The sequence below is a fragment of the Anastrepha ludens genome, chromosome 3 (genome assembly GCF_028408465.1).
Source record: "Anastrepha ludens isolate Willacy chromosome 3, idAnaLude1.1, whole genome shotgun sequence".
Taxonomy (NCBI): domain Eukaryota; kingdom Metazoa; phylum Arthropoda; class Insecta; order Diptera; family Tephritidae; genus Anastrepha; species Anastrepha ludens.
Window position 1 is genome coordinate 47822319 of NC_071499.1, and position 27655 is coordinate 47849973.

The following is a 27655-nucleotide window of genomic DNA, read 5'->3' on the forward strand; positions in this document are numbered from 1 at the left end:
AAGCGGGAGTTTTTGATGGTCCACAGAGAAGATCTTAAACAAAAGACTCAAATTTTACGAACGTTATGACAGAGATCGAGAAAAACGCACGAAATGAGTTTGTTTGGCTTGTTGAACATTTCTTGGGGAATAAAAAAAGTTTTAAAGGTTCCTTTACTTGTGATATTAGAATTCTGACGCCCCCTTACAAAAGGTTGCATTTAAGAAGGAGAGGGAAGTGGAGAAATTAAATTGAATTGGCAAAAATGGTATTAAAAAAAAACAAGAATGGTTAACTTAATTCAAAACTTATATTTATGCACTAGTTTTTAAATTTTAAAACGTTCGCAAAGTCGCGAATCGTCTTGGCAATCCTCTTGCCATTGGAGGGTGTGAGTAATTACGCATTGTTATATGAAGTCTTGTCTAATGTATTTTTAAAGTACTTGCGCAATCTATATTTAAAAGGCTTTGAGATCAGCTTATCAAAATGCCCATCTTTCACGCGCATTGCCCCAAAATAATGCTCTATAATATCCTACTTTAAGCGGTATGTCGGGATGTATTCCACATCGTTTCAGTGCAGGACATACCGAGCAAGTTCTCGCTCATATGCCTACCCTTTTCAAAACAAAATGATTTTCCTACTAATATTACTTTTCCGCCAGATTTACTCAAAATTTCTGTAGTTAGCAGTAGCCCAGTGTCTTGCTAAGGGAGCCGACTTGTCAAAAGGAAAAGAGAAAGCTGCTTCCTGACCAAACTTTTTTTTATTATTGAATCGTGAGCGTGAATTATATTTAAAATTATAAAATACTAAAATTAAATTAGGCACAAAAAGGTTGTCAAAACTTGTTAATAAGTCACTGAACTAGAATTATTAGACGCAATGTATGTGTTTCTGAAATTCAACAATCTTGTTCTTGTTAATAGGACTATGAATAAGTTCGTGCGGTTTTTTTTCGAAATTTGAAACTTTATTGACGTAAAATGGTTACAAATTTAATATTCAAAATATTGTCCATCGCTTACTACTACTTTTTCCCATCTTTCTGGCAATTCACGGATTCTTTGTGAAAAATTCGGTCGGTTTTGCCGCAATCCACGAATCGATCCATTTTTTGACTTCATCGTAATTACGGAAGTGCTGGTCAGCCAGGCCATGTTGCATCGATCGGAAGAGATAGTAATCGGATGGCGCAAGGTCTGGACTATACAGCGGGTGGGGTAGGACATCCCATTTGAGCGTTTCTAAGTATGTTTTGACCACTTGTGCAACATGTGGCCGAGCATTGTCATGTTGCAAAATAACTTTGTCGTGTCTATCGGCGTATTGCGGCCGTTTTTCTCGCAGTGCTCGGCTCAAACGCATCAATTGTCGTCGGTAGACATCCCCCGTAATCGTTTCATTCGGTTTCAGTAGCTCATAATACACAACACCCAGCTGGTCCCACCAGATACACAGCATAACCTTCAGGCCATGAATATTCTGCGCCGACGTCGATGTTGAAGCATGGCCAGGGTATCCATACGTTGCCCGACGTTTTGGATTGTCGTAATGGACCCACTTTTCATCGCCAGTCACAGTTCGATGCAAAAAACCCTTTCTTTTGTGCCGTTGAAGCAGTTGTTCGCATGCCATAAAACGGCGTTCAACGTCTCTTGGCTTCAATTCATACGGCACCCAATGGCCTACCTTTCGGATCATTCCCATGGCTTTTAAACGTTTGGAAATGGTTGATTGATCAACTCCCAAAGTTTTTGCAACCTCTTCTTGCGTTTGAGCCGGATCTTGATCGAGCAATTCCTCCAATTCGGTATCCATGAACTTTGGCGGCGCACCCTCGCGTTCTTCGTCTTCCAAGCCAAAATCACCACTTTTAAAGCGTGCAAACCACTTCTGGCACGTTCGCTCAGATAGAGCATGCTCACCATAAACTTCCACCAAGATACGATGACTTTCGGCTGCTTTTTTCTTCATATTAAAATAATGAAGAAGAATTCCCCGCAAAAACACATTATTTGGCACGAAATTCGACATTTTCAAGTGTGGTAAAAATATTGTTGTTTACGCTTCAAATAAAAAACTTATACTGACGTTTGTGCCTTACGACAGTAGCTCTCCAATGAATGTTTGGAAATGTGGATCGATGGAATAATAATCAAGTTACGCCATCTGTTGTAAAACCGAAACGAACTTATTCATAGTCCTATTAGTTTTATTTTGTCTTCTTTGCGGTTTCTTCGTGCATTGTTTCGTAGTCACACTAAAAATAGTTCTTTCTCTTTCTTACTTACCACATACGGTAGTGATGGGCACACTCATACCAGTTCATTTCGCGTATAGTGTTATTATCTCTCTCTTTCTCATACTTTGCAAACTTTTTTTGTTGTTTATTCTATGTTGATTGCAATGTTTTACCTCTGCCTTTTCCAAGCTGGATAAAGAGGCAAAGCGAATGGGTCTGGTGGTGAACGAAGACAAAACAAGGTACCTCCTGTCTTTAAAAAAAAAAAGTGTATTGGCACCCACGTCATTGTTACAGTTATGATTTCGATGTAGTAAGGGACTTCGTTTATCTAGGAACCCGCATTAACACCGACAATAATGTCAGCCTTGAAATCCAACGGAGAACCTTTCTTGCCAACAAGTGCTACTTTGGACTAAGTAGGCAATTGAGTAGTAAAGTCATCTCGCGACGAACAAAATTAACACTCTACAAGGTTCGCATCATGCCTGTTCTAACGATTACAACATCCGACGAGTCGTCCTTTGGAATATTTGAGAGAGAGATTCTGCGCAAGATTTTTGAACCCTTGCACGTTGTTGGCGGCGAGAGTCGGAGGCGATGGAACGATGAGCTGTATGGGCTTTACACCGACATAGACAGCGGCTTCGTTGGTAGGGTCATATCATGCGAATGGATGCAAACGCTCAGACTGTGAAAGTATTTGATGCGATACCAGCTGGTGGTAGTGGAGGACGAGGAAGGCCTCCTTTGCGTTGGAAAGATGAGATGAAGAAAGACTTGGCTTCACTTGGTGTGTCCAACTGGCGCCGGTTAGCATGAGAAAGAAACGATTGGCACGCTTTGTTAAACTCGGTCAAAATCGGTTAAGCGGTTATCGCGCCAATCAAGAAGAAAAAATCTGCGATTCGATTTAAAATGAAATCAATAAATAATTGGCGCCTACACCCTTTATTGGGTGCTTGGCTGAGCTCCCTCTCCTACTGATAGTGGTGAGCATCTGGATATTTTTTCCTACCCACAGTTTTATCTGCGTTCGAAAGGCAGATGGTTTTTTTATGAGTAGCAGAAATACATTCGGAGGCTTGCCATTGTCTGCTGAGGGGCGACCGCTATTAGAAGAAACGTTTTGTATTATTTGGTGTTTTCATGCCTGGTGTATGAAGCAGAGCGCGACCAAATGATAGTCCCGCACCAATCCATTCAGCTACGGCAGCCGCCTGATTGTAGTTATTACGAAGCCTTTTCCAAAAAAAAATATGTCTCCTCTGTAAATGTAAAACAAACAAAAAAAAAAATTGATTTGAAAGACAATGAATTATTTTGCCATCACTATAATGCAGCAAGGAAGCGATTTGGTTTGAGAAAGTTTTTTAGCTTTTTTTCTAAGTGTCATGTTTTGTTTTTAAACACATTTTTTGTTGTAGCAGCATAAACATTCCCCATACTTACATACGGGGAATGCTGCTGGAGTGGCAATCATTGACCGGATTTCATCCGGGTCGTTTCGGTAACGTACAACCGACTGCCGTGCTTGCGAGTGTCGTTTGAAAAGTTAGTAGAAAGTCAAAGAGATGCCACTATTGGTGGTATGGAGTTTATGTTTAGTTAGTAGCAACTCATGGAAGAACACGCACCAAATTGCAACCAGATCGGGCTATTTCTTTGTGATTGGCATTAGTGCGAATCCAGGAAGACGAGTGATTTTCAGAAAAGTGCTTTCCCGTCACGACAACACACCAGCTCACGCCTCAGCAGTTGTTGCCGTAAAATCATTTGAAAAAGGATTCCAATTCTTTTCACATTTCTTTTATTCTCCAGATTTGGTTCTCTCGGATCCTTTGGTCTGCCATTTTTTCACCAATTTGAAGAGATAACTAGCGGAAAATAAATTTTTATTCAAACGAGGAGATGATTGCTGGTGGCTATTTTTCAGAGTTGGACAAATCCTATTATGCGGTAGAGATCACCAAACTGGAACAGCGTTGCGCGAAGTGCATAAGCCTTAAAGGAGACTATGTCGAGAAATAAAAAAAAGTTTAGCCCAAACAACTAATTAGTTTTTTTATTTTTGCACAAACTTTCGAAAAGACTCTCGTTGCATATAAAAGAGTTGAAACACAAATGCTCAGTGTTTGGCGAGTTTTGCAACCTCTCAGAGGCAAGAAAAATAAGCCGCTTGCACCAAAAATAATACTTTTTTACTTGTCTTTGCTTTGAGCTAACTGAAAAAACTATGATGTCAAAATTGCCCAATAACATTTGTCGCATTCGCATACCAACCCACCCACACTTGCATGTGGGTTGGTGTGATTTTGCGCGTTAATTGTGTAGTTAATATAAAAAATTATGAAACTATGAATTTATGCAAATCAGCTGCGAGTATTGCGCATAGACAGTGAATGTTTCTATGGTTTCCGGTTTTTGTTTGAATTTCACTTTTTTCGCAATTCATGGCAACTGTGGAGTCTTCGGAAAAAAAGCAGCGCGCAGTTATTAATTAACATTTTGTTTGGATTGCGGTTCTGCTAATTGTATGTACAGTGGGATTATTTTTCAAATAAAGGGTGGTTAAATTTTAAGGGCCGATGTTGAATGTAAACCACACCTAAACGTCAAACTTTTTTCTGCATTTCATTTGACATTTTTCAATTTCAGACAAATTCAATTTGAACCATGGAAAGATACACAATCGAGCTGTGCGTTAAAGTTATTCAGGCTTCGGGCGTTCAAATCAAAATGCATACCGCGCACTTCGTGATTTTTTCGATCAATTTAATCGTCCAAATGTGCGTACAATCGGAAAAATTGTGCAAAACTTTGAGCAAACCGGGTCTGTAGAAGATGTGAAAACACCAGTGAGACACATTTTCACTTCAGTGGATTCGTCAATAAGCAGAATTGCCGCATTTGGGGCGAATGATAATCCAAGAGTGATTGCCGAAAAACCAATGCACCCCACAAAAAAGAGTGACTGTTTGGTGCGGTTTATTGGCCTGCGGCATCATTGGGCCGTATTTTTTCCAAAATGAGGCCGATCAGGCAGTTACTGTGTAGTGTTATAGTGTTCGCTATCGTAAGATGATAACGAACTTTTTATGGCCCCAATTGGAAAATATGGATGTGGACGATATGTGGTTTCAACAGGACGGTGCCACTTGTCACACAGCTAACGAAAGAATGGCTCTTTTGCGCGAAAAATTTGATGACCGAATAATCTCACGTCGCGGCGATGTCAATTGGCCGCCAAGATCATGTGATGTGACACCGTTGGACTTCTTTCATTGGGGTTATTTGAAAGAAGAGGTGTACGTCGATAAGCCAGCAACAATTCAAGAGCTAAAGGATGAGATAATTCGGCACATTAACGGCATAGAACCTCAATTATGCCTCAGCGGCATTGAAAATTTGAACCATCGGATGGAGGTGTGCCGCCGAGGCCGCGACGGCCATTTGGCCGATATTTTGTTTCGTGCGAAATTGAGCTATACCAGTATTATCATAATAAAGAGAAATGGTAATAATTTCCTAAAAAAATTTTATTTTATTCCAAATCAACACCGGCCCTTGAAACTTAACCACCCTTTATAACACATGTACGTTTGGGGTTGGCGTGTGTGTGTGTGTGTGTATGTACGTAAAATTTAGCACTAACTAAATAAAGCGAAGCCAAAATACGCGCAGCATAAAAATACACAGGCTGCTGAAATAAATAAATCGCACGCGCACGTCCTTGCAAACTAATTAAGACAATAAATTCTTCACACAATTAATTCACACAATAAATTCACATTTACGATTTCCGCTGTCATACGATTTTGAATGGTTGTTTTTTTCTGTGTTCTGTTTTTTTTACGAGTAATTTTATTTGCTTTAACATTTACCATTTATTTACATTTAATTTACAACATTTATGAATATGCGTACATAATTGTTTATATTTATTCAAATTTATGTCTATGTGTGTGTGTTACGTAAAATTTTAGTTATTTAATTAGTTGACAATTTATTTAGTTTTACGCTAACTACGGCAATTACGTTTTCGCTTAGTACTTAAATATCATATTTTTTTGTTTTTGTTTTGCAAACTTTTTTTTTCTATAAATATAGTTTTTTGTTTTTATATACGTATTTTTAAGTTTTTCGTGGTTTTACAATAGTTTATTATTTTAATTTTAATTTCCATGTTTTTTTGTTTTTTTTTTGCTTTTGTTTTTTGTAACTTGCATTCTACTCTATTTTTTTACATAATTTACATAACATTTGCATGTCGCTTTTGTAGGGTTTTTGCATTTATCTTTGCTAATTATCTACACAAATCATAATAATTCGTACTCATATTAAATAACAACAAAAACATGATAATTCGATTGCATGCACAATTATAGGATTTCATTTCGATTGAATTTTAATCAAAATTCTCTGCAGTTGGATAACATCGAAATTTTGTCTAAATACAATATAAAAATAATGAGGCTGGAGATTGAAAAAGGAAAATAAAAAAATTCGTGTCGTATTCCTGATTATCAGGGCCGATCAATGCAAGCAGCGCTTAACGCAGACGCCACTACCCGAACCGCATCACCGTCCTGGCAACGCTTTATGTACGAAACGCCTTTAACAGTCTACGATGTACAGACATTATAAAGATACTACGAGAAAGGTTTCGAATACCTGCATACCTGCTAAGGACTCTCTGGAGCTACCTGGGTGAGCGTGGACTGCTGTACGACATACCAGATGGCCAAAAAAACAAAAGCGATAACGTCTAATGTAGCTCAAGGGTATATTCTCGGCCCCGATCTCTGGAATCTGAGCTACGATGAGATATTGAGCGCTAGAAATGCCGGAAGGTACATATAAAGTGGGATACGTGGACGATATAGCGGCAGTCATATGAGCTCGAGACACTGAGGACGCTAGTAAGAAGCTGAACCAAGTCATGATAAGGACGCAAATATGGCTTAAGGACCACGGTCTGGAACTCGCCAAACATAAAACCGAAGTCATCTTTAAGACACGAGGTCAAATGCTACTCGAGGTCACTTAGTGACCCAAAAATTAGTGAAATACTTAGGTATTCAACTTGACTGCACGCTTACTTTCTACTATCCATCTGGGGTCAGATAGGGCATGCGGCTACCAAATCAGCAAAGGTCACGGGTATGCTAAGTAGGTTAATGGCAAACATCGGTGAGCCAACACAGAGCAAAAGAAAGCTAATTATGGCGGCCACAAGCTCAATTCTCCTGTACGGCAGCGAAGTATGGGGAATTGTACTAAACTGCAAAGCCAAGCACAAGGTGACTGTGGCGAACAGCGGCACTCAGAGTTGCCTCAGCCTACCGCACTGTCTCAGGCGCAGCAATTTTCGTGAACAGCGGGAAGATACCTGTTGACTTCATGATCCGGGAACAAATAGATGCGTGGGACTCCAAAAAGAAACACGCCATCACTAGCTTCTTAGAACGGAGATGCCAAACCATTAGAAAACCGATGTGACACTGAACCGAGTGGCAGATGGACGGCGAAACTTATTCCATCAATTGAAAAATACGTTCAAAGGCACATCGCGGAAGTGAACTACTTCTTAACTCAGTTAGTCTCGGGCCACGGATACTTCCGGAGATACCTATACCGCATGTGCAAGGTAGCCGATTCCAAGTGCATATACTGTGAAGCGCTGAGTGGTGACGCTGAACACACGTTTTTTAGTTGTAACAGATGGCTCGCGGAAAAAAATGCTCTGAGGGAGCAGATTGGCGACATCGCGCCGAGCAACACTAAGCATTGAGACTAACTTCAGACATATATAATATTTGAGTACATAAAGAAACACACAGATGTAGCTCTATTCACTTGTCATGCTCAAGTGTGATTATATTTACCTAACTGTCAAGCTCATATTACGCGAAAGTTTCTATTCAAAATGCCGTACAAGCTGGATTTGTGTAAATCTGTCGCCAATCGTTTGGACGACTCAGTAAAAGTGAAATTCTGAGGGTGTTTGAAGATAAACCAATCTGCCGTGCGACTATTTTTCGTGTTTTGAAAGATTGCCGGAATGGAAAAGAACCGAAAATAAAGGTTATACCGGGTCGCCCACCAAAAGTAAGTGCCGCAACAACGAAAAAACTGCTGTGAAGTGCCATAAACAAGGTTGGTCAATCATTTCAAAGTCTGGCGTTCACAAGATTTTGAATGCAATTTATCGTAAACGTAAGCAAGCACCAAAATGTACAGCGAAACAACTCGAAAAAATACCAATTTGCTGCCGTGCACTTCGTAGTGAACACTTTCCGAATGACAAATTCATAATTTTGGATGATGAATCGTACGTCACATTTTCTCATCATGAATTGAGTGGCAACGACAGTTTTTACACTGACAACATCAAAACAACACCAAACGAGGTTAAATAAGCCAGCAAATCAAAATTTGAGCTAAAGGTGCTCGTGTGGGGGACCATTTCTTCGAAGGGTGTTTCAGAACCATTGATTCGCAAAAACAAAGCCAAAGCGATCAATGCTGACGTTTATATCGGTCAATGCTTGCCAAAACTGAAGAAATTTATGGATAAATATCACAGTAGCGACGCAATCATGTTTTGGCCAGACCTTGCAAGCTGCCATTATGCAAAAAAAAAACTGAGCAAAAAATACCGTTTGAGCCAAAAAAGGACAATCTTCCAAACGTGCCACAGGCACGTCCAATAGAAAATTTCTGGGCAGTTCTCAAGCGGATGGTGCAAAAAAAGGCTGGGGGGTACGAAAGCAACAGTTGATCAATCGAATCAAGCGCAAGTTGAAAGAAATCGATATAAGTACCGTCCAAAAGTTAAATCAGAACATTCGCTCTACTCAACAATGGGCCATTGAGTGTAATCTAAATGTATTTTTCATATGTAAGTACCAAATAAAAATAAAATTCTTGTTCTCAAATGGCGTATGCCAGAAGTAAGTCTCAATATTTAGTGGACATATATTAATCAGAAAAATACTCAAACACGAGGACAACTGGAACGCGGTAAAGAAATATATCGAGAACGTACTACGGAAAAAAAAGATTGACCTCGACACAGTGCAACAAAGTGAAGCCGCACAGATAGAGACACAAGAAGACGAGCCTATAGCATCAAAGCTGGCTACAAATATGGTAGATCCAGACGTGAGTGAATGCCATTTTGCCATTTGTGGATGCCATTCTGGGCCCTCCCGAAGTAATACAGAAAGCATTCCCGGGAAGGGTGTCTCCCAAAAGGAGAGGAGGGATCGTTTTAGTGGCCGCATCACGCGACGCAGTAGACGACGGTCGCTGTAAGTGCGAAGGCAAGTAGGGTTCCATACTTCACCCACCAAAAAAAAATGTAGTTACGGGTGTCAGGCAAACATGCATATTTGCTCCCCTACTCCTGGAGATTGACGAACGAGGAACTCATCTTAGGTAAATCAAACGCAGAAAGTGGCGATGGATAGATCACATATTGACAAAACCACCATATGGCATTACGAGAATGGCACTGGACTGGCACTGGAGTGACACTCGCAAGAGAGCAGTGACCAAAAACCATTTGTAGAAGGTCGATATTGCGCGAACTAGCAGATGCTGACATCTCAGTGGACGGTGCAAAAACAACAGCACAGAACCGTGTACGATGGAAGAGTATTTTCGAAAAAAAAATGCTCCTGATTGTGATTGACGAGGTTTTACACAAAGCAATTGACAAATATTGCAGAAGAACATTTACATTATTGCATTATCGTGGATCATTTTCACGATATGGCTTAGGCAGACGACATCTGCTATTTCTTCAAGCAACCAATTCGACTTGCAAATCATGTTGCAACTCATCTTGGAAGGTAAAAAAGAAGGAAGACGAAATATTGGAAGCAAGCAAATAACCTGGTTGCGTAAATATTAGACACTGAACAGGCATAGAAAACACCAGAGAGGTGTGAAAGTTTACAATCATTACACCTTTTTTTAAAAGTGGAAGCAAAAATGTTGCTCGCAGGTATAGGCCGATTTCCAAGCTATCAATCATCTCTAAACTGTTTGAGTGCATTGTAAAGGACAAAATTTAGTTTGCGGTTAAGCCTTTAATTAATCCAAAGCAACATGGTTTTGTAACTGGCCGTTCTGCAGCTACTAATCTTGCTGTTTTTAGCGAATTTTGTATTTCATCGTTTTCTAAAGGGCGCCAAGTTGATTTCGTCTACACTGACTTCTTTAAGGCATTTGACAAAGTGTCGCACGAGATTTTAGTACACAAGTTGGCTTGCTTGGGATTTCACTCCACCTTTCAGCAATGGTTTAAGCCATATTTGATGGACAGACGGTGTGTGGTAAAAATTTATGGAGTTTTATCGAACCACTTTGTTGCTACTTCATTTTTATCAATCACATAAGCAAATGTTTTACTTTTCCTAATTTCTTGCTTTTCGTGGATGATTTAAAAATCTCCTCATCTATTAAGGTCTCAGTGGATGCTCAGAAGCTTCAACTCGACTTGAACAATCTTCGTCGTTGGTGTAAAAAGTCGTTTATATCCTTAAATATTAAAAAATGTTTCCATTTAACATTTTCGAGGCGTCATGAATGCATTTTTAGCACATCCTACACCATTTCAAATGATGTACTGGAATCTGTAACTGAGTTTAAGAATCTTGGAGTATAATTCGTTACAAAATTTCCCTTCAACGGCCACATTAATTTTATTCTTTCAAAATCGTATTCGCTTCTAGGCTTCATGCGTCGCAGTACAACTGAATTTTTTGATCAGTTTATGGGTAACTGCTGTTTACGTCTCTTGTTCGTTCTCTTATTCTTAGAGTTCGCTGTTATCATTTGGAGGCCTTACGACCAACTTTCTATACATAAATAAAGTGTTCTCAAAAAATGCATATTAAGCAAGCATAACTTTCCCTCCGATTTGTGTCGCCTGTTCCACCCTATAATTCTCGGCTCAAACAAATTAATCTAGAATCTTTTGAAAACTTGAAAAGAGGAGAGCAGTCCTTTTCATTTCGTTTATGTTCAGTGTTCTTAATGGCTCCGTCGACTATCCAGATCTACTTGCAAATAAGCTTTAATGTTCCTTGAAGAAGTCTTCGCAATTTTTACCCTTTTTAAGACTAAATTTGCACCCATTGCTCGCGCGCTTCGAGACTATAATTCATTATGTAATACCAGTCTGCTAGAGCAAATAAAGCAAAAGCAGCCTTTGCAATGCTTAAAAATAAATATTGTTTGAGCCGCAGAACTAAATCGGTCAGGCAACATTTTTTATAACAGCGTAAAATTGTTGGCATTGGCTCTGTCTTTTCTAAGCTGGATACAGAAGCGAAACGAATGGGTCTGTTAGTGAATGCGCATAAAGCGAAGTACTCTCTCTCATCAAGCAAGCAGTCGGCGCCCACGGTAAAATAGTTACAAATAATTAGTTTTACTGCTCAAAACTTATGTAGGAATCCTCTTGAATGTATTTCCATTCAAACATTTCAATTGCACTGTGAAAATATTTCATGTGAATATCTGAACCCTGTCCATTATTTGTCTATTAACAAAAATCGAAATTTTTCGCTTTGTTTTTTAATAATTTTTTTATATATACAGTATACTCACAAAAATATATTCCATACAAGTAAAATTTACTCTACTTATATTGCAATCCTAAATTAAAAAAAAAAATTAACAATTGTAATTGTAAAGGAATTTCAAAAAATACATTTCTTAAACTTTTCTAAAATATGTGTACATATGTATGCAAGTAAATAAGTAAAGAGTAATACGTATATAAGTGATAATGCATATAGAGCATTTATGTATATAAAATATTGAGGATACAGACATCTGTCTTAAATATAAGCGGGAGCTAATGAAATGGACCAAAAAAGTTAAAAAACAAAAAATACAGACATTTGTATATAAAGAGCTGTTGGGTACACTTAATTAAAAATATAATTAATTAAAAATATATATTTATAATAGAAATCTAACTAAAATATGCATTTTAAATAAAATCAAAAAGTTTTAAAGCAGTGAGTGGTTGCCTAATTTTTACAGTTTTTAGATACGCTTTCATTGCAATATTTTTATATAATTTTTGTTGTTGAAATTTTGTGTCTTAAAAAATTCAAGACAAAACGAGATGAGCCAGATGAGTTAGGCGCACTTTGACGATTCGCTGTTAGCGTTTATTTACGTACAAGCAGATTTCTGCAATAAATTTACTTCTATAATATATTTTCACTTATAAAGAGATATAGTAGTTATACATGGAGAGTTGATAGCATTTGTTTTCTCTTTGCTCACGGGTGTACTTACTGATACATACATAGGTGTGGGGTGCAAAAAAAGTTATTTGAAGAAAAGTATGAAATTTACACACTCATATACATTTTTCAAGAAAGCCAACTCAGTGCTTGATGTCAGCGAAATGCCCTCCTTTGACAACTACAGTATGCGCACGATAAACGTAACTCTTGCAATATATGCAATTCTACGATGGTTGCCGGAGACTTGCATTATGCCATTTTTTAGCGGCAAATTTCGACGTGAAATGTATTGGCATTTTAAATAATGGTGGGGCGTCAAAGCAAAAAACACTGTTAGGGCCAAATATTTTATAATGCTTTTCAGAAAAAATAAAAAATGGCTTGCGATAAAAAAATGGCTTGCGATAAAAAATGGTTGGCTCTAAAATATGGTGGGCCATAAAATATGGGCTTCCATAAAATATGTCACTAGTGTCAAAGTGTTTCAGAATCAAAATGCTTTGCCCTGAAAATGGTTTGCCATAAAAAATGTGTTGGCATAAACATGTTTTCCCATAAAAAATAAGTTGACGTAAATGTATTGGCATTTTTAATTATGGTGGATCGTCAAAGCGAAAAACATGGTTAGGGCCAAATATTTTATAATGCTTTTTCAGAAAAAATAAAAAATGGCTTGCAATAAAAAATGTTCGACCATAAAAAATGGGTTTCCATAAAATATGTATTCACATAAAAGTGTTTCAGAATCAAAATGTTTTGCCATAAAAAATGTGTTGGCATAAAAATGTTTCCCATAGAAAAAAGTTGACGTACACATGTTTCGACATGAAAATGCTTTCCCATAAAAAAATCGTTTGCCATATCATATGTTTTTGGGACGACAAATTTGAAACGAAATGTATTGGCATTTTAGAATTTTAGTAGGGCGTCAAAGCGAAATTGCGGTAAGGACCAAATATTTTGCAGGAATGATTTTCTGCTAAAACAAAAAAAAAAGAGTTTTGCCATAAAATATGTATGTATTGACATAGACGTGTTTCAGAATCAAAATGCTTTGCCATAAAAAATGTTTCGCCATGAAATATGTTTTGCCATAAAAGATGTTTTGCCATAAGAAATAAGTTGACGTAAACATGTTTCGACATAAAAGTGCTTTGCCATAAAACATGTTTTCCTATAAAAGATGTCTTGCCGTAAAATATGTATTGACATATATGGTAAGTGTTTCAGAATCAAAAAGCTTTGCCATAAAATATGTTTTGCCATAAAAAATGCTTTGCCATAAAAGATGTTTTGCCATAAAAAATAAGTTGACGTAAAAATGTTTCGACGTAAAATTGCTTTGCCATACAAGTTTCGCCACGCAAGATGTTTTGCTATAAAATATGTATTGATATATAAGTGTTTCACAATCAAAATGCTTTGCCATGAAAATGCTTTCCCATAAAAGATGTTTCGCCATAAAAGATGTTTTGCCATAAAACAAATAAGTTGACGTAAAAATGTTCCGACATAAAATTGTTTTGCCACACAAAATGTTTCGCCATAAAAGATGTTTTGCCACACAATATGTATTGACATATACGAGTTTCAGAATCAAAATGCCTTGCCATGAAAATGCTTTCCCATAAAAAATGTTTCGGTATAAAAGATGTTTGCATAAAAAAATAAGTTGACGTAAAAATGTTCCGACACAAAATTGCTTTGCCATAAAAAATGTTTCGCCACAAAAGATGTTTTGCAATAAAATTCATATTGCCATAAAATATGTGTTGGCATAAAATACGTTTTTTACGAAAAATGTTTTGACATAAAAAATTTTTCCCATCAAAATCTTATGTCATACACAATGAAATAATGCGAACTACAAGTATTGCAGAAACTACGTGGCACTGGATTTCAAACTTTTTGGTGACAAAAAAGTCCAAACATTTTTAGTTATTTTAAAAAAATTCAAAATATGTTTTAATAAAAACCGTGTTTTCTATTTGACAAAATAGTTCTGATAATTTTTCCAGTTAACTTTTCCATTGCAAAGGGCAACGGCCATACACATTTTTTTGCAATGATTTCTATTAGTTGCGTTTATCGTGTTCATACTGTAGATAAAGTAAAAAATACTCCTGGCGGGCGCTGAAAATGTCACTAATTTCAACTAAACTGATGTGAGTTTATAAGAAAAGTCGCCAAATATTCTATTGAATCGCTGAAAATGTTGTTTGCTGTGCTGGACAGTTCCCGCCTTGCTCCTGTTTAACCCATATACAACCGCCGTGTCGAAACGAGCATACTTTTTAAAAGTACTGAAACATTTTTTTTTGCTCATTTTTATTTGAACTAAGGTTATTTGGGATATCTGTAGACTATAAAAACCAAGAATGATAAGAAATATTTTACTATTGTAATTTGAAGCAGTTTTACAGGCAAAGAATCGCCAAAAAGAATTTTTTTAATCTACTTCATCCACAAAGTGGCTTCTCTTTCTTGTGTGAAATGCATGAATATATTGATAACTATGAAATATAATTATGCCATGCATCGGCGAGTGTTTTGAAAATTTTCAAACTGTATGAAGCCGTTGTCCGCAGTTGTGGAGCGTATTTGGCTTTCTAATGAAATTAAATAAATTAAGTTTTTTAGAATCTTACTTTAATAAAAATTAATGTTTAGCAAGTAGTAAAGTAATTTAAGTATCTCCACAGCGAAGTTTTTTTTGTTTGGCTCTAATTTTTTCAAATTTATTTTTTGCTTCCCAAATGTGTTTTATTGTTGCGTTTATACACCCAAAATTGCGTTTATACACCCAAAAATATATTTATATAATATATTTTGTTGTTGTATTTATAGCTTTCACACAAACCCAGGCCTTCCGTGCCAATTTTTCCTATGTATCTGGGAAGGCCTGGTTCTGCAACCACTCAAAACATGACCAGCAGCAGCACTTTTCAAAGTGTTCACACTTACATGGAGGAGCATATTTTATGCTGTTGCAACAACAACAACCATTGTAAAACTAATTTTATTGATCACAAAACACTGCTCAGCCATTTTCAGCGCCCGAGTTGGAATTTGTTTTTACTTTTCTTTTGAGTGATGTTTGTAGAGTTTTTGTTTTTTTGTTTTAATTTTCATTCCTCTTAAACTGCTGCTCCTAGGACATCTCGTTTTTTATAATTAACGCCTTAGTCTTCACATATATTTTAGCTTTCATACATTTGCACGCCGTGGCGCGCAATCATACAAAGTTTGCTTGGTTCTGTTTTTGTTTTCTTTCTTCTTTAATAATTTCCTACATTCTTATCTGCTCATTTTCATTTTCATTTTTAGTTGAGTTATAAATCATTTTACTAATAAAAAGCTTTTAGCTACTAACATTTTTTACAATTCTTTTGTTTTTCTTTCGCTTTATACACAATCACAAACGCAATGTTTTACTTGCTTGCTCTCATCACCTGTCATCAGCTGTGCAGATGTCCTTCTATGTCCTTTCGCTGGCGTTCAGCATTTGCTTGTCCGTCGCCGTATTCAATCCATTAATTGGTGCCGCTCGGTGTTGTTGTTGTTGCGTTTCGATGCGTTTCAGAAATGGCAGCCGCGGTGGCACACTTCTACTGGCGATGCTCGTCGTATTGTTGCTGACCGATTTGCGTGCCTGACGCACAATTTGATGCAGCTCATTCATCTCCTCAACATCATTGCCTTGCGCTGTAGTTGTTGATGTTGCTTTGGCTGCTATTGTTAATGATGACTGTTGCTGTTGCTGTTGTTGTTGTTGCAGTGCGGCTTTCGTGCCGCGACAATAGTATTCGATGTCATCGATATCACCCAGCATTGCCGTCATTGCTGAGGTGTTCGTTTCTGTCCTCGCCGCTGGTATTGTTTTTGTTGCAGTTGCTGTCGCTGCTGTTGGTCTTATTGTTTTTGCTCTTCCTGCTGCATTGCTGCTCGTTGCTGCATTTGCTATTTTCCTGTAGTCTACTGTGGGCACATCCGGTTCATTGCCGCATTCCTCTTCATCCAACGGCATTGCCGTGCTCACCTCATCGCAATTATCGCGGTAATCATAAATATCATCGTCCTCGTCATCCTCATCCTCATCGTAGGCTGCGCAGTCTGGTAAATTTGATTCGGCATCTGTTTTTAATAGTTTGGCTGCTGCTGCATTACGGCGTCCACCTCCATTGCCTCCTCTTGAGTTTCGCGATTTACTTGGAATTTTGTTGTATCGTGCGGTGTCGCGTACGGAGCGATTGCTGGTGCGCTGTGGGCGAGAAAAAAAAGAATGAGGAAGTGATTAAGCAGGAATTCTTAAGCCAATCGAGCGGGTTTTCATGAAGTAAGTATATGTTTATATTATTTTTCTTTTGTTGATATGACAGATACGTAAATTCACTAAAATATATTAAAAATCTCAGAGTATTTGGGTATGAGCCTGCTTTTTGTAAGCCTACATCCTTCAATATATTTTCCGTTGTAGAATTTTAAAAGCACCACTACTTATTAGTTTAGTTTCTAATTTCAATTATTTTCTAAATTCTGATTAATTAAACGAAGCAAAAAAATTTCGAAAAATTAAAGAAAATACCTAGCCACCTAAGCTATTATTTAATGCTCTATAAAATTATGCCCTATAAAAATACAAATAGGCTGAATTTTTTTTTTTAATTTTTTTAATTAATCCGAATAAAAAAAAAATTATTTTAGTATCAATGACCCCAAATTTGAATTAGCTTCGTGTTGTCCTTGACTTTTGACAATTTTCGGAGTGTCATATGCCTTAAACATGCCCTCGAGGTACTCAGCAAAAACATTAGCTTTTTCTTTGCTGCTTTTAGCGCAAGAACTGTCTTCTTTTTTGATTGGCGGGTACTGTGTTACTGGCTGTGAAGGGATTTTTGTGCATTTCTAGAGCGACTAATCAGTGCTGCGTTCGCTTGTTAATCCCTTTAGATAAATACTCAGAGATCTGTTTTCAAAATCTTTTATCTTTTTGGAAATTTCTTTCGTAATTTTATTTAGTCGTTTTTTGTCGGACGGAGATCTTGTTTGCTGCCATCGTCTACGTACTTTGCGTTTTTCTGCGACCACATCTTTCATATCTTTGGCATATTTATGACCTGTTGTGACAACCTTATTTTCCGAAGTGCTACTTCGGGCTGCCTGTTGTATGAGGTTAAATAATCTTAATATTTCATCATCTAAATCGGAAGTGTTGTTGCGGCGATATTGAATGAATTCATTTTTTCTCATACAGAGAAAGTACGCAAGAGAAAATGATCAAAAAAAATTATCAAAAATCAAAAGTATTTTTTTCAGGTATCTATATATATAAAAAGAAGTTACATTTCCTTGGTAATCTTATAACTCAAGAACGGGCTCACCTATCCAAACCAAATTTTTAGGCTTTGTTTGGACTATTCAGTAGATGGTTTGTGTTTTGAAATTTTAAGAATCGGATACCAGGGTCTCGAGAAATAGGCCAAAACGGGAACCCGGGTAACCCTAGGATGTGTTTGTACAATATGGGTAGCGAATGGGAGCTGTTGATGATTGCTATAGTATAGAGTATTTTTAATGCCCCTCCGTAACTAGGGTCTCGAGATATAGACCAAAACGTGGACCTGGATAACCCTAGGATGTGTTTGAACCACATGAGTATCCATTGTAAGTTGTTGATAAATGCTAATGAAAAGAGGACTTTTCTTTTCGCTGGGTAACTAAAGACTCCAGATATAGACCAATTGGGAACTCGCCTTCAGGTTAAGAGATTGCATTCTCATGTACTACAACCAGTTAAAATGTTTTTAAAAATTCAGATCCGTTATCTACATATATTTCTCGAACTTTACAGATTCAAGGTCAAATATACCATAGAGCTTGGTCTTTGCTACCATTCCCAGATAGTGACCATCAATTTTTGCAAATATATTTTATTGGTGATGAGAATCGTGAATTAGATCAGCGCTGTGCAATTTCGACGAATACGAGAAGATCAATCGTGAATGAATTGCAAACAATGTTCCATCAACACAATGAATTGTGGAAATTGTTCAAAGTGGCACTCGATCTGATGCCCACCGATGGCCACAAAATCATAATAAAAGCCGATAAATCACCAATTGGGAGCACGCCAGACGATTCAATGTACCAACGATTGATGAAGTAGCTATTGTTGTTACAGTTTCAGCCACGAGATATTGTTTTGTATCGTAGAAATGAGCAATAACAACGTATTTCAGAACTCCATCGCTGTTATGATGCATTGCAATACCCCATTTTGTTTTGGAGAGGGGGCGATGGCTATCATATCAACATACCAATGATAAATCCAACAACTGGTACATACACATTTTATTTTTGTTTAAATATGATTTTTAAATAATTTTCATACGCTAATTAATTTTTGCATCGCAGGTCAAAAATCAACGAAAACCGTCAGTGCGATGAATTTTTATTCGTATCGATTGATGATTCGCCCTCAAGAAAACAATTTTATTTTGCGATGCAATCAACTTTCGCATCAATTTTTTATCGAATTGCAAGTCATTTTGGACGCAAATATAATAAAAAATTGAATGCTCCAGGAGGAACTGGAAGAACATTTTTAACTTTATTTATTTTAGCATAATTTATTTAGCGTAAAAAATTGAAATGGAAATTAAAGAATCAAAGTTTAATTACAAGTTTTTATCGGCTCTTTCACCTTTCCTGTATATAGGTGACCACCACAATCAAATTTAGAAAGTATGTTGAATGAAAAAAATCAACTAATTCAACTGTTTAAACATTTTACGAGTTCTATAAAGAAAACTTAATATGAAAAATTTCTTGCGATATAAAAAAACATTTTATGTATGGTGGTGCGAAGCCCACTGGGAAATGCTAGTTTTGTAATAAAATTTAATGGACTATAAGACTGCATACACAGATTTCTAAAAATTCTCGTTAAAAACTGGAAAGTTTTGATAAAATTTTAAAAAATTGTTTACCAAGTTTGCAACTTTGTGTTATGATTTTTGTTGTAGTGCGAACTATTTTCAAAAAACAAAATATCAGGTGGGTTTATAATTTCGCAGTGGATTGTATGTGAGAAGAAATAGTAGGGGCACGAATCAGTCCTTTGCAGTCGTATATCTACACTCCGCCACCAAAGCCTTTTTTACCATTCCACTCGTATGCCTACCCACTACAGCAATGAATCATATTAAATTATTTTATACTGAATTTATTTACAGATTTAATAAGTCTTATTTATCCTCCATAATCTTAATCCGGAAACCATTCCGACCAGTACGACAACTATGTAATAAAATCGACCAAAAGGGCTAATTGTGGTGAGGTTAAATATGACAGCATGGCGAGAATGTTGAGTATTTTATATGAGAATAGAATAAAAAAAATGTAACACTTTCGAAAATTATATAAAGGGTGGTTAAGTTTCAAGGGCCGGTGTTGATTTTGAGTAAAATACAATTTTTTTAGGAAATTATTGTCATTTCTCTTTATTATCATAATATTGGTGTAACTCAATTATGCACAAAACAAAATGTCGGCCAAGTGGCCGCCGCGGCGTCGGCGGCACACCTCCATCCGATGGTCCAAATTTTCGATGTCGCTGAGGCATAATTGAGGTTCTATGCCGTTAATGTGCCGAATTATCTCATTCTTTAGGTCTAGAATTGTTGCTGGCTTATCGACGTACACCTTTTCTTTCAAATAACCTCAAAGAAAGAAGTCCAACGTGGTCAAATCACATGATCTTGGCGTCTAATTGAGATCGCCGCGGCGTGAGATTATTCGGCCATCAAATTTTTCGCGCAAAAGAGCCACTGTTTCGTTAGCTGTGTGACAAGTGGCACCGTCCTGTTGAAACCACATATCGTCCACATCCATATCTTCTAATTCGGGCCATAATAAGTTTGTTATCATCTTACGATAGCGAACACTATTCACAGTAACTGCCTGACCGGCCTCATTTTGGAAAAAATACGGCCCAATGATGCCGCAGGCCAATAAACTGCACCAAACAGTCACTCTTCTTTGTGGGTTCATTGGTTTTTCGGCAATCACTCTTGGACTATCATTCGCCCAAATGCGGCAATTCTGCTTGTCCAGAATCCACTGAGGTGAAAATGTGCCTCATCACTGAAGATGATTTTCTTTGAACGTCCGTTTTGATTTGAACGCCCGTTTTCATAATAAGCCTGAATAACTTTAACATCAGAAGCTGAATGCCAAATCGCCATTGGTGTGATGTGTGCCGAAATTCCCAAAAATGTGCTGAAAAATTGTTTTTGCCGGAATAGAGTGAAAATAAATTTAGCTGTGGTGGTCAATGGTCAATGTAATTGGGTTCCGTCTTTAATGATTTTTTACTTTTTTCAATAAAGCAACATTTTATAAAGAAGTGAGCCGTTTTTTGCCGTTCTTAAAAAATTTATTGCCGAATCAAATCAAATTCCAAGCTAAACTAAATGGATCACCCTATACAATAATTTCTTCCTTATTTAATACAATTCTAACCACAATGGATCTTTCCTTTTTTAATAAAACCAATTTTTATTAATCGATTTTAGAGCGCGCATTTGTATGAGGCGGCCGCACAGTGTAACGCGTATAGCCAAAAATAGTAAAAAAGAAAGTGCTAATATTTTGTTGGGAACCGCTCATAAATATTTTATTTATAAGGATGATGAAAGCGTTTTGGCAATTTCCTCTTTTGAATATAAAATTCACGCTCTAAATTTAGAAGTTTTAATTAAAATTAAAATTTTTTTGTTTTAAAAAATTACTTTACTTATTTTGCTAGGCTGTAACTTTTGTATGAAGCAATTTTTTGTGCATAAAAAAGCTCCTCATAAAAACCATTAGCCGTTTGGATTCGGCATAAAGCTGTGTTTCCCTCCATTGGTGAAACAATCAAGACGCATGCCACAAATGGGAGGAGGGGCTTGGCCAAATATCTAACAGAGGCTTGCGCCCCAATTATTATATATATTTTTTTTTTTAACACTGTATATATTTAGCTTTCTAAGTGAATATGTGCGAATTCATTTACACGTTTTCAATTTATAAGAAAAGGCATTAAGTGCAAAATACAAAAAAAAACAACCCACATACGTCCGCTGATAAAATATTGCTATTTGTTAGAAGGCAGCATGTATCATAAAGTATATACAGTACTTTTCAGTGCCCAAGATGTGATAATCTTTGTTTCCAAATAATTTTTATAATGTGAATTAATTTATTTGTAAAGCAAGAAATTTTTGAATTGTTTGAGGTTTGGTACCAGGAAGCAAACAGAAGTAATTTAAAAGCACTTAAAAATATTATAGAAGCTCAATTTAATAAGACTCTAACGACAACGATTGGGAACAGAATCAAAATTCGAATCGACATTCATTTCTAAGCTACGGGATTGTGGATGTAACAAGGGATTTTAAGAAAAGGGGGTCACAATTTGCTGCAAACCACATTTTTTTTGTGGCTAGTCGGCTTGCCTTAAGACCAATCTTCATTATATTTCATATTTATGCTTTTATTGAGAAAATGAATACGACAACCAAATTTAATCAGTATCGAATAACTTTTAACACTTCCACGCACAAGGGTGGGAGGCGTGACAGTAGGCCAATACTAAAAATATTTCATATTTCTTCTATTCTAAAAGTAGACGATATGAATTTTATTATTAAAATGGAAGCATTCCCACTATTTCTGATCGCCCCTTACCTATATGACGACGACACACTGTAGGCCGGCTTCATCGCGCATACTTCCAGCATTAAATGTTACGTATACGCCACAACGAACATTAGTTGAATTACAATGCCGGGAACTAATCGTACAGTTTGTGGTAGCTAACCACCGACATTTTTTGTGTGCACATACACGCACATCTACTATCGAGTATCGAAATACATATTTATGTATTTACTGCAACATAGCGCACACCAAAGGCCTGATGCGTGCACCAACATTCATATGTAGATGCGCGCATATATTTAGTGCCCTCCAGCGGCGTATTAGCTAAATATAAACGCGAAACGCATATGTGTTGCAAATTATTTGGTAGGCAACCATAAATTGTTTAACTTTATGGCATTATGGTACATATTCTCTTTTGAATGAGCCTATTTCCTCTAAACGCCTAACTACCCAACGACCGCATGATGTGAATGCACTGTATGGCACAAATAACTGCACAAGTCGAATTGATCTAAGCTGTATGAACCAGTCGAATAGTCAAACCAATTGACCGCACCGCACCGCACCACATCACATCACACCGCCCAACCAATCAGGCCAAATAGGCGTAACATTCAATGGAGCAACAAACCAACTGACCGACGAAGCCAATGAACCGTAACAACGGCCAAAAAGTCAAGCGCAAATGCAAACTACACTCGTGCAAATTTTGTTATTCAGAATTGCATATTGCCGCCCCCCCCCCCCCCCCCCCCCCCCATTCCCCGTTTGTCCATGCACATACAACTGCTTCTACATCACCACTCGTTCAACGCGATCAGCCTACAACAGCCACTGGTCGATTTTATTTTTGCCTACGTGTATGTGTGTGTGCGTGTGTTAGTGTATGCATCTTAGCAGCGCTAATAAACCACATAAATTTTAAAATACATAAAATAGCGCTCATGAGTGGCTAAATACAGGTTGGCTGCCTAATTTTCAAATACGAGCGTGAAAATTGGTGTGCAATTTATGTTCTACAGATAGCAAAAAAGAAAAAAAAATATATTACAAAAAATAAAATTAAAACCGAAACCGATAAATGCGAAATGCAGCGTACATTTTCGATAGTTTGACTTCCTTCCTGGGCCGCAGCATGGCATTATTCGTGAAATCCGTATTTTGGCCAGCGCGTTCAGCTGCTGTTCAGCAAGAACATTCACTGCATATGCGCCTATTAGTATGCTAACTCTTGTGTACATGCGGTATTTATGTGAATGAATATTTTATTTTGACCGCATTGTTATCGTAAATTAGCATAGTGTACTTTACACTGCACTGTTCCTATGTGGTGAGCCTGCTGACTAGAACAATGCCATTTAACTTTGGTTTATCCGAACAGCGTAATCTCCAAAGCATGGCTCATTACAGTCGCTATTCGCAATACGTTACGGGTTGTTATTAGCGTTTATGTTCGTGAGTGATTTTTGAATCTACTAACTTGCGCACACAATTGGAGTAACTGATTTAATTCATTTAAAAATCAGGCTAATTAGCTGTGTTGGGAAAACTTTTTTTTTTTTTGTTATGCGTGTGAGTAAATTCAGCTACTTTTTCGGGATATTATATGTATGTAACTGGCGCGTACACCTTTTTTGGGTGTTTGTCCGAGCTCCTCCTCCTATTCGTGGCGTGTGTCTTGATGTTGTTCCCCAAATGGAGGGACCTACAGTTTCAAGCCGACTCCGAACGGTAGATATTTTTATGAGAAGCTTTTTTCATGGCAGAAATACATTCGGAGGTTTGCCATTGCCTCCCGAGAGGCGACCGCTATTAGCAAAATGTTTTCGGGATATTACACACTTTTACTCTCCTCTTCATTGCAACGCAGAATAAATATGAAATAAAATGTGATAAGGGGCCGGAAAATGATATGAAAGGTGGAAGGTTAGGTTAGGTATATCTGGCTGATCTTAATTGATCTCATATAAACCACAAAGGCCTGTAGTGTTATCAGTCTTGTTGGAGTCGTGTTGAACACAGTTCGTTGAAAAAGTTGGTAGCTCTAATACTAAGCGAATTGCCATTAAGTCGAGCCCTTATTAATTTTTAATTTAAATAATTTTCTCACACAACAGAATCTCGTGACTATCATCTACTGGAAGTATAGAAAAACGTGTTCGCCCGGCCGAAACTGCAGATCGGCTCCGCGCGCATCATAAACCTTTGCTGCCCAATTGTTTTTGCTGTTTTATACTGCTGTTGCTGCTTGGTGTTCTCCTTTGCTGCGGGCTAGATTTGTCTGCTGTTACTGGCTGTTATGCTGAAGTTTAGCCGTACTGGCATTGCAGCTGTTGCCATATTTATTTCGCCTCAAAATTCACCGATATCGATAGTTCTAATGCTGCTAAAAATACAGCCGATATAAATAAAAAGTCCATCAAAAAAGTGCCGGGAAATGGTCATTGAAGCAAGCTATATTTATTACTCATTCAAATTCTAAATATTGTCTTCTATGTAGGCCCCTTCCGAAAAAATACAAAAATAACAAATACAATAAAATTTGTTAAAATAGTCTTCATTTTCCAGATCCGTTCTAAGTTTATGACGTGAATAATCTTTTCTTTTGACTGCTCACGGGGACCACAAAGTGATAGTCTGAGTTCTGGAGAGACAGGTAAAGCAGCCAGCTGGAGTCATATCAAGTGATTCCTGACTATGCCGGCGTATTCCAGGCAGAACTTTTAGCGATCAGAGAAGCATGCAAATCACTAAAACTCTACAAGGAAGTTGTGGCAAGAGTATCTTTTCAGACAGTCAAGCAGCTACCAAGACCCTAGACACCAACTCCATTTCACCCTAGTTAGTCTTACAGTGTAGAGAGGCACTGGCATTGCTTAGTCATGGGCTTGAAATCACTCTGATATGGGTTCCCCGTAATGAGAGAGCAGATGAGCTAGCAAGAAAAGGTTCGACACTAGAAAAGGCAGAGGCAGTGACAGTGTCCACCCCACTGAACACAATTAAAGCATTAATTGCTTCACACTATCATGCTGTAGCCGAAAGAAGATGGAAGCAATTAACTACATGTATTACAACAAAAAACACATGGCTGTCGTACAAAATCCATAGGACGAATGATCTGTTAGCATGCTCTTGACCAAACATCTCACGCATCACTGCAACTCTTGCAGGCCAATAGAAAGTAGAGGATCATGCAGCTAGACTCAACCTACCCTTCAATCCTATCTGCAAAAGCTGTCAAGCGGAAGGGGTGAAGGAAAGTCTTTTCCACTACTTATGTGAATGTCCAGGGCTAGCAAGGGCACGACTCCGCTCCTTCGGTAATCCTTTCTTGCAGCAAATTAATGAGATCTCAGACATCGAGATAACGAATTTGCTGCTATACTTGAACCTCACTAAATAGATCTGACTTAAGTAGAACAAAAAGCATTACAAGGACAGTGATAGTAAATCGGTGCGTCACTAATTAGTATTATTTCAGTGGAAATACTCAACCACTTCAACAACAACAACGACAACATATCAAGTGAGAACGTGGCTGTACAATATTTGTTTAGTTTTTCTCCAAAAATTCATTCATAGTGATCAGCTTGTAAGACGATGCGTTATTGCGGTGTAAAAGCCAGTATTTTTTCCACAAATCTTGCCATTTTGAACGAATTTAATTTCTGAATTAATTTGCAAACATTTTTTCGCCATACGATCACAGCATTTTTTTTTTTTTTTTTTTTGATACTTTTTTTCTTTTAAACGTTCGTTTAATTTTAATTTTCGGAAATTTTTCACAGAATAATGCTGCAGCACCTCCATCATGGTAATCTTAGCATAACGTATGATTAAAGTGTGAGTCAGTCTAATAAATAGTTTTTCGAAAAGTAATAATTAGTTTAAAAAAATAATCGCTGATATTTTTCTATCATCATCATCATTAGCACTACAGCCTTGTGCATGCCATTGCTTCTATAGTTTTGTGGAATTTTTGTTGTTTTTCTCTATTCGGATACTCCACACAATTAATCACATAAATTGCGCTCATTATTCTCAACTCAATAACATATCTAAGCAGGTTTGTGCATACACTTGGCTCTGAGTTACTCGAATATATGATAATTGAAACTCCTAAATGTAGGCTATTAAAAATAGTTGTGCTTTTCTCTCGCCATAGCCAAATAACATAAAAACAGTCAACGGTGGTCAACCAACAAAACAGAATAGCTGTGGTGAATACTACAATACGACAACAACAGTAGAATACAAAAAAAACAACGAAACCGATAAGATAGCAGCTATGTACTCGTATGTATACCAATAAGTGCAGCAGCAGAGCAATGACAGGAATACCAGATGCTAAACGACAAGCCATTTCTCAATGGCTATTGGCGGAAAATTGCTTTTCACTAAATATGCTTTACTCTACATGCAAGGAGCGTATGAAATCATGTATATAAATATGTATGTGTTTATAGTTAGGTTTATATGTATGTGCAAGAGCATTTATACCACGTTGCAAAGTTATAGAGCCAACAAATATTTAAAAGCTTAGAGTATTTACTTATTCGTTTTTTAGTTTCAATTATTTTTTTTTTATTATATAAATATTATTATTATTTATCAATTTTTTCATTCTACTATATAAACCATATAAATTGTAAAATGTTTCAAGCTTTGTGCCTGACTTATAAAAAATCGACACATTTTTATCTAAATTTCAGAATTTCAGGTTTAAGAAATTTTTTTTTTTCGGGGATTTGTTTTATAGCCCTTTAAGGGGGAACACCACTGTGAACGCGTGAAAATTAAGTGATTTTCATGAATTTTTTTTTGTAAGTAGGGATGATTATTTGAGGATCGGACAAATTAAAATTTATTTAACATATGGGCATTTCCACAGAAATGTCAACCGAAGCCAAAAAATTCAAAGTCTATAAAATTATGTTGTTTCAACATATTTTTATAGGGAATTTATCAAATGTAACTAACGTAAACAAATACTACATTTGTACAAACCATATTTTGAAATATTCGAATGCAAAGTCGAACCAGTGCAAAAGTTCCGTTTTAAACATTTCCGTTGCATGTTTTGTTTTGATTAATGATCTTGATGAGACATATTATGCCATGACATTTGCTTTTTTCAATCTCGGTTTATATGTAAAGAATGTAAGAAAAATGTAAAAGGAACGATGCGATTGCCAATTACGGTAAATTTTTTCTTTGATTTACCGTATAACTCGATGTCGCGTGCGACATTGAAAAAGTACATTTGTTGTCAGTGAGTCGAAGGTATTTGTACACTTTGCATCAAATATTAGTAGCAAATAGATATTTTTATTCCTAATTAAATAAACAAAACTTTGCTGGAAAATAATCAGCGCTTTGCTCTTTTTACTTATTTAAAGCTTGTAGCGTGCGACATCGTAAGTGTAAAATGTACAGATT

General features: G+C 36.9%; 1 protein-coding gene across 2 annotated transcripts in view; it reads right to left on the bottom strand.

The window, feature by feature from the left end:
* Positions 1 to 6377: 6377 nt before the first annotated feature.
* The window catches only part of LOC128857892 (furin-like protease 2), a 239035-nt gene continuing 217757 nt past the window's right edge, over positions 6378 to 27655 (bottom strand). For both annotated transcript variants that reach the window (XM_054093712.1, XM_054093711.1), the window contains exon 16: positions 6378 to 16766. In XM_054093712.1, coding sequence (XP_053949687.1) covers positions 15984 to 16766 — 783 coding nt within the window. In that variant the 3' untranslated portion in view covers positions 6378 to 15983. The remainder of the gene's footprint in view (positions 16767 to 27655) is intronic.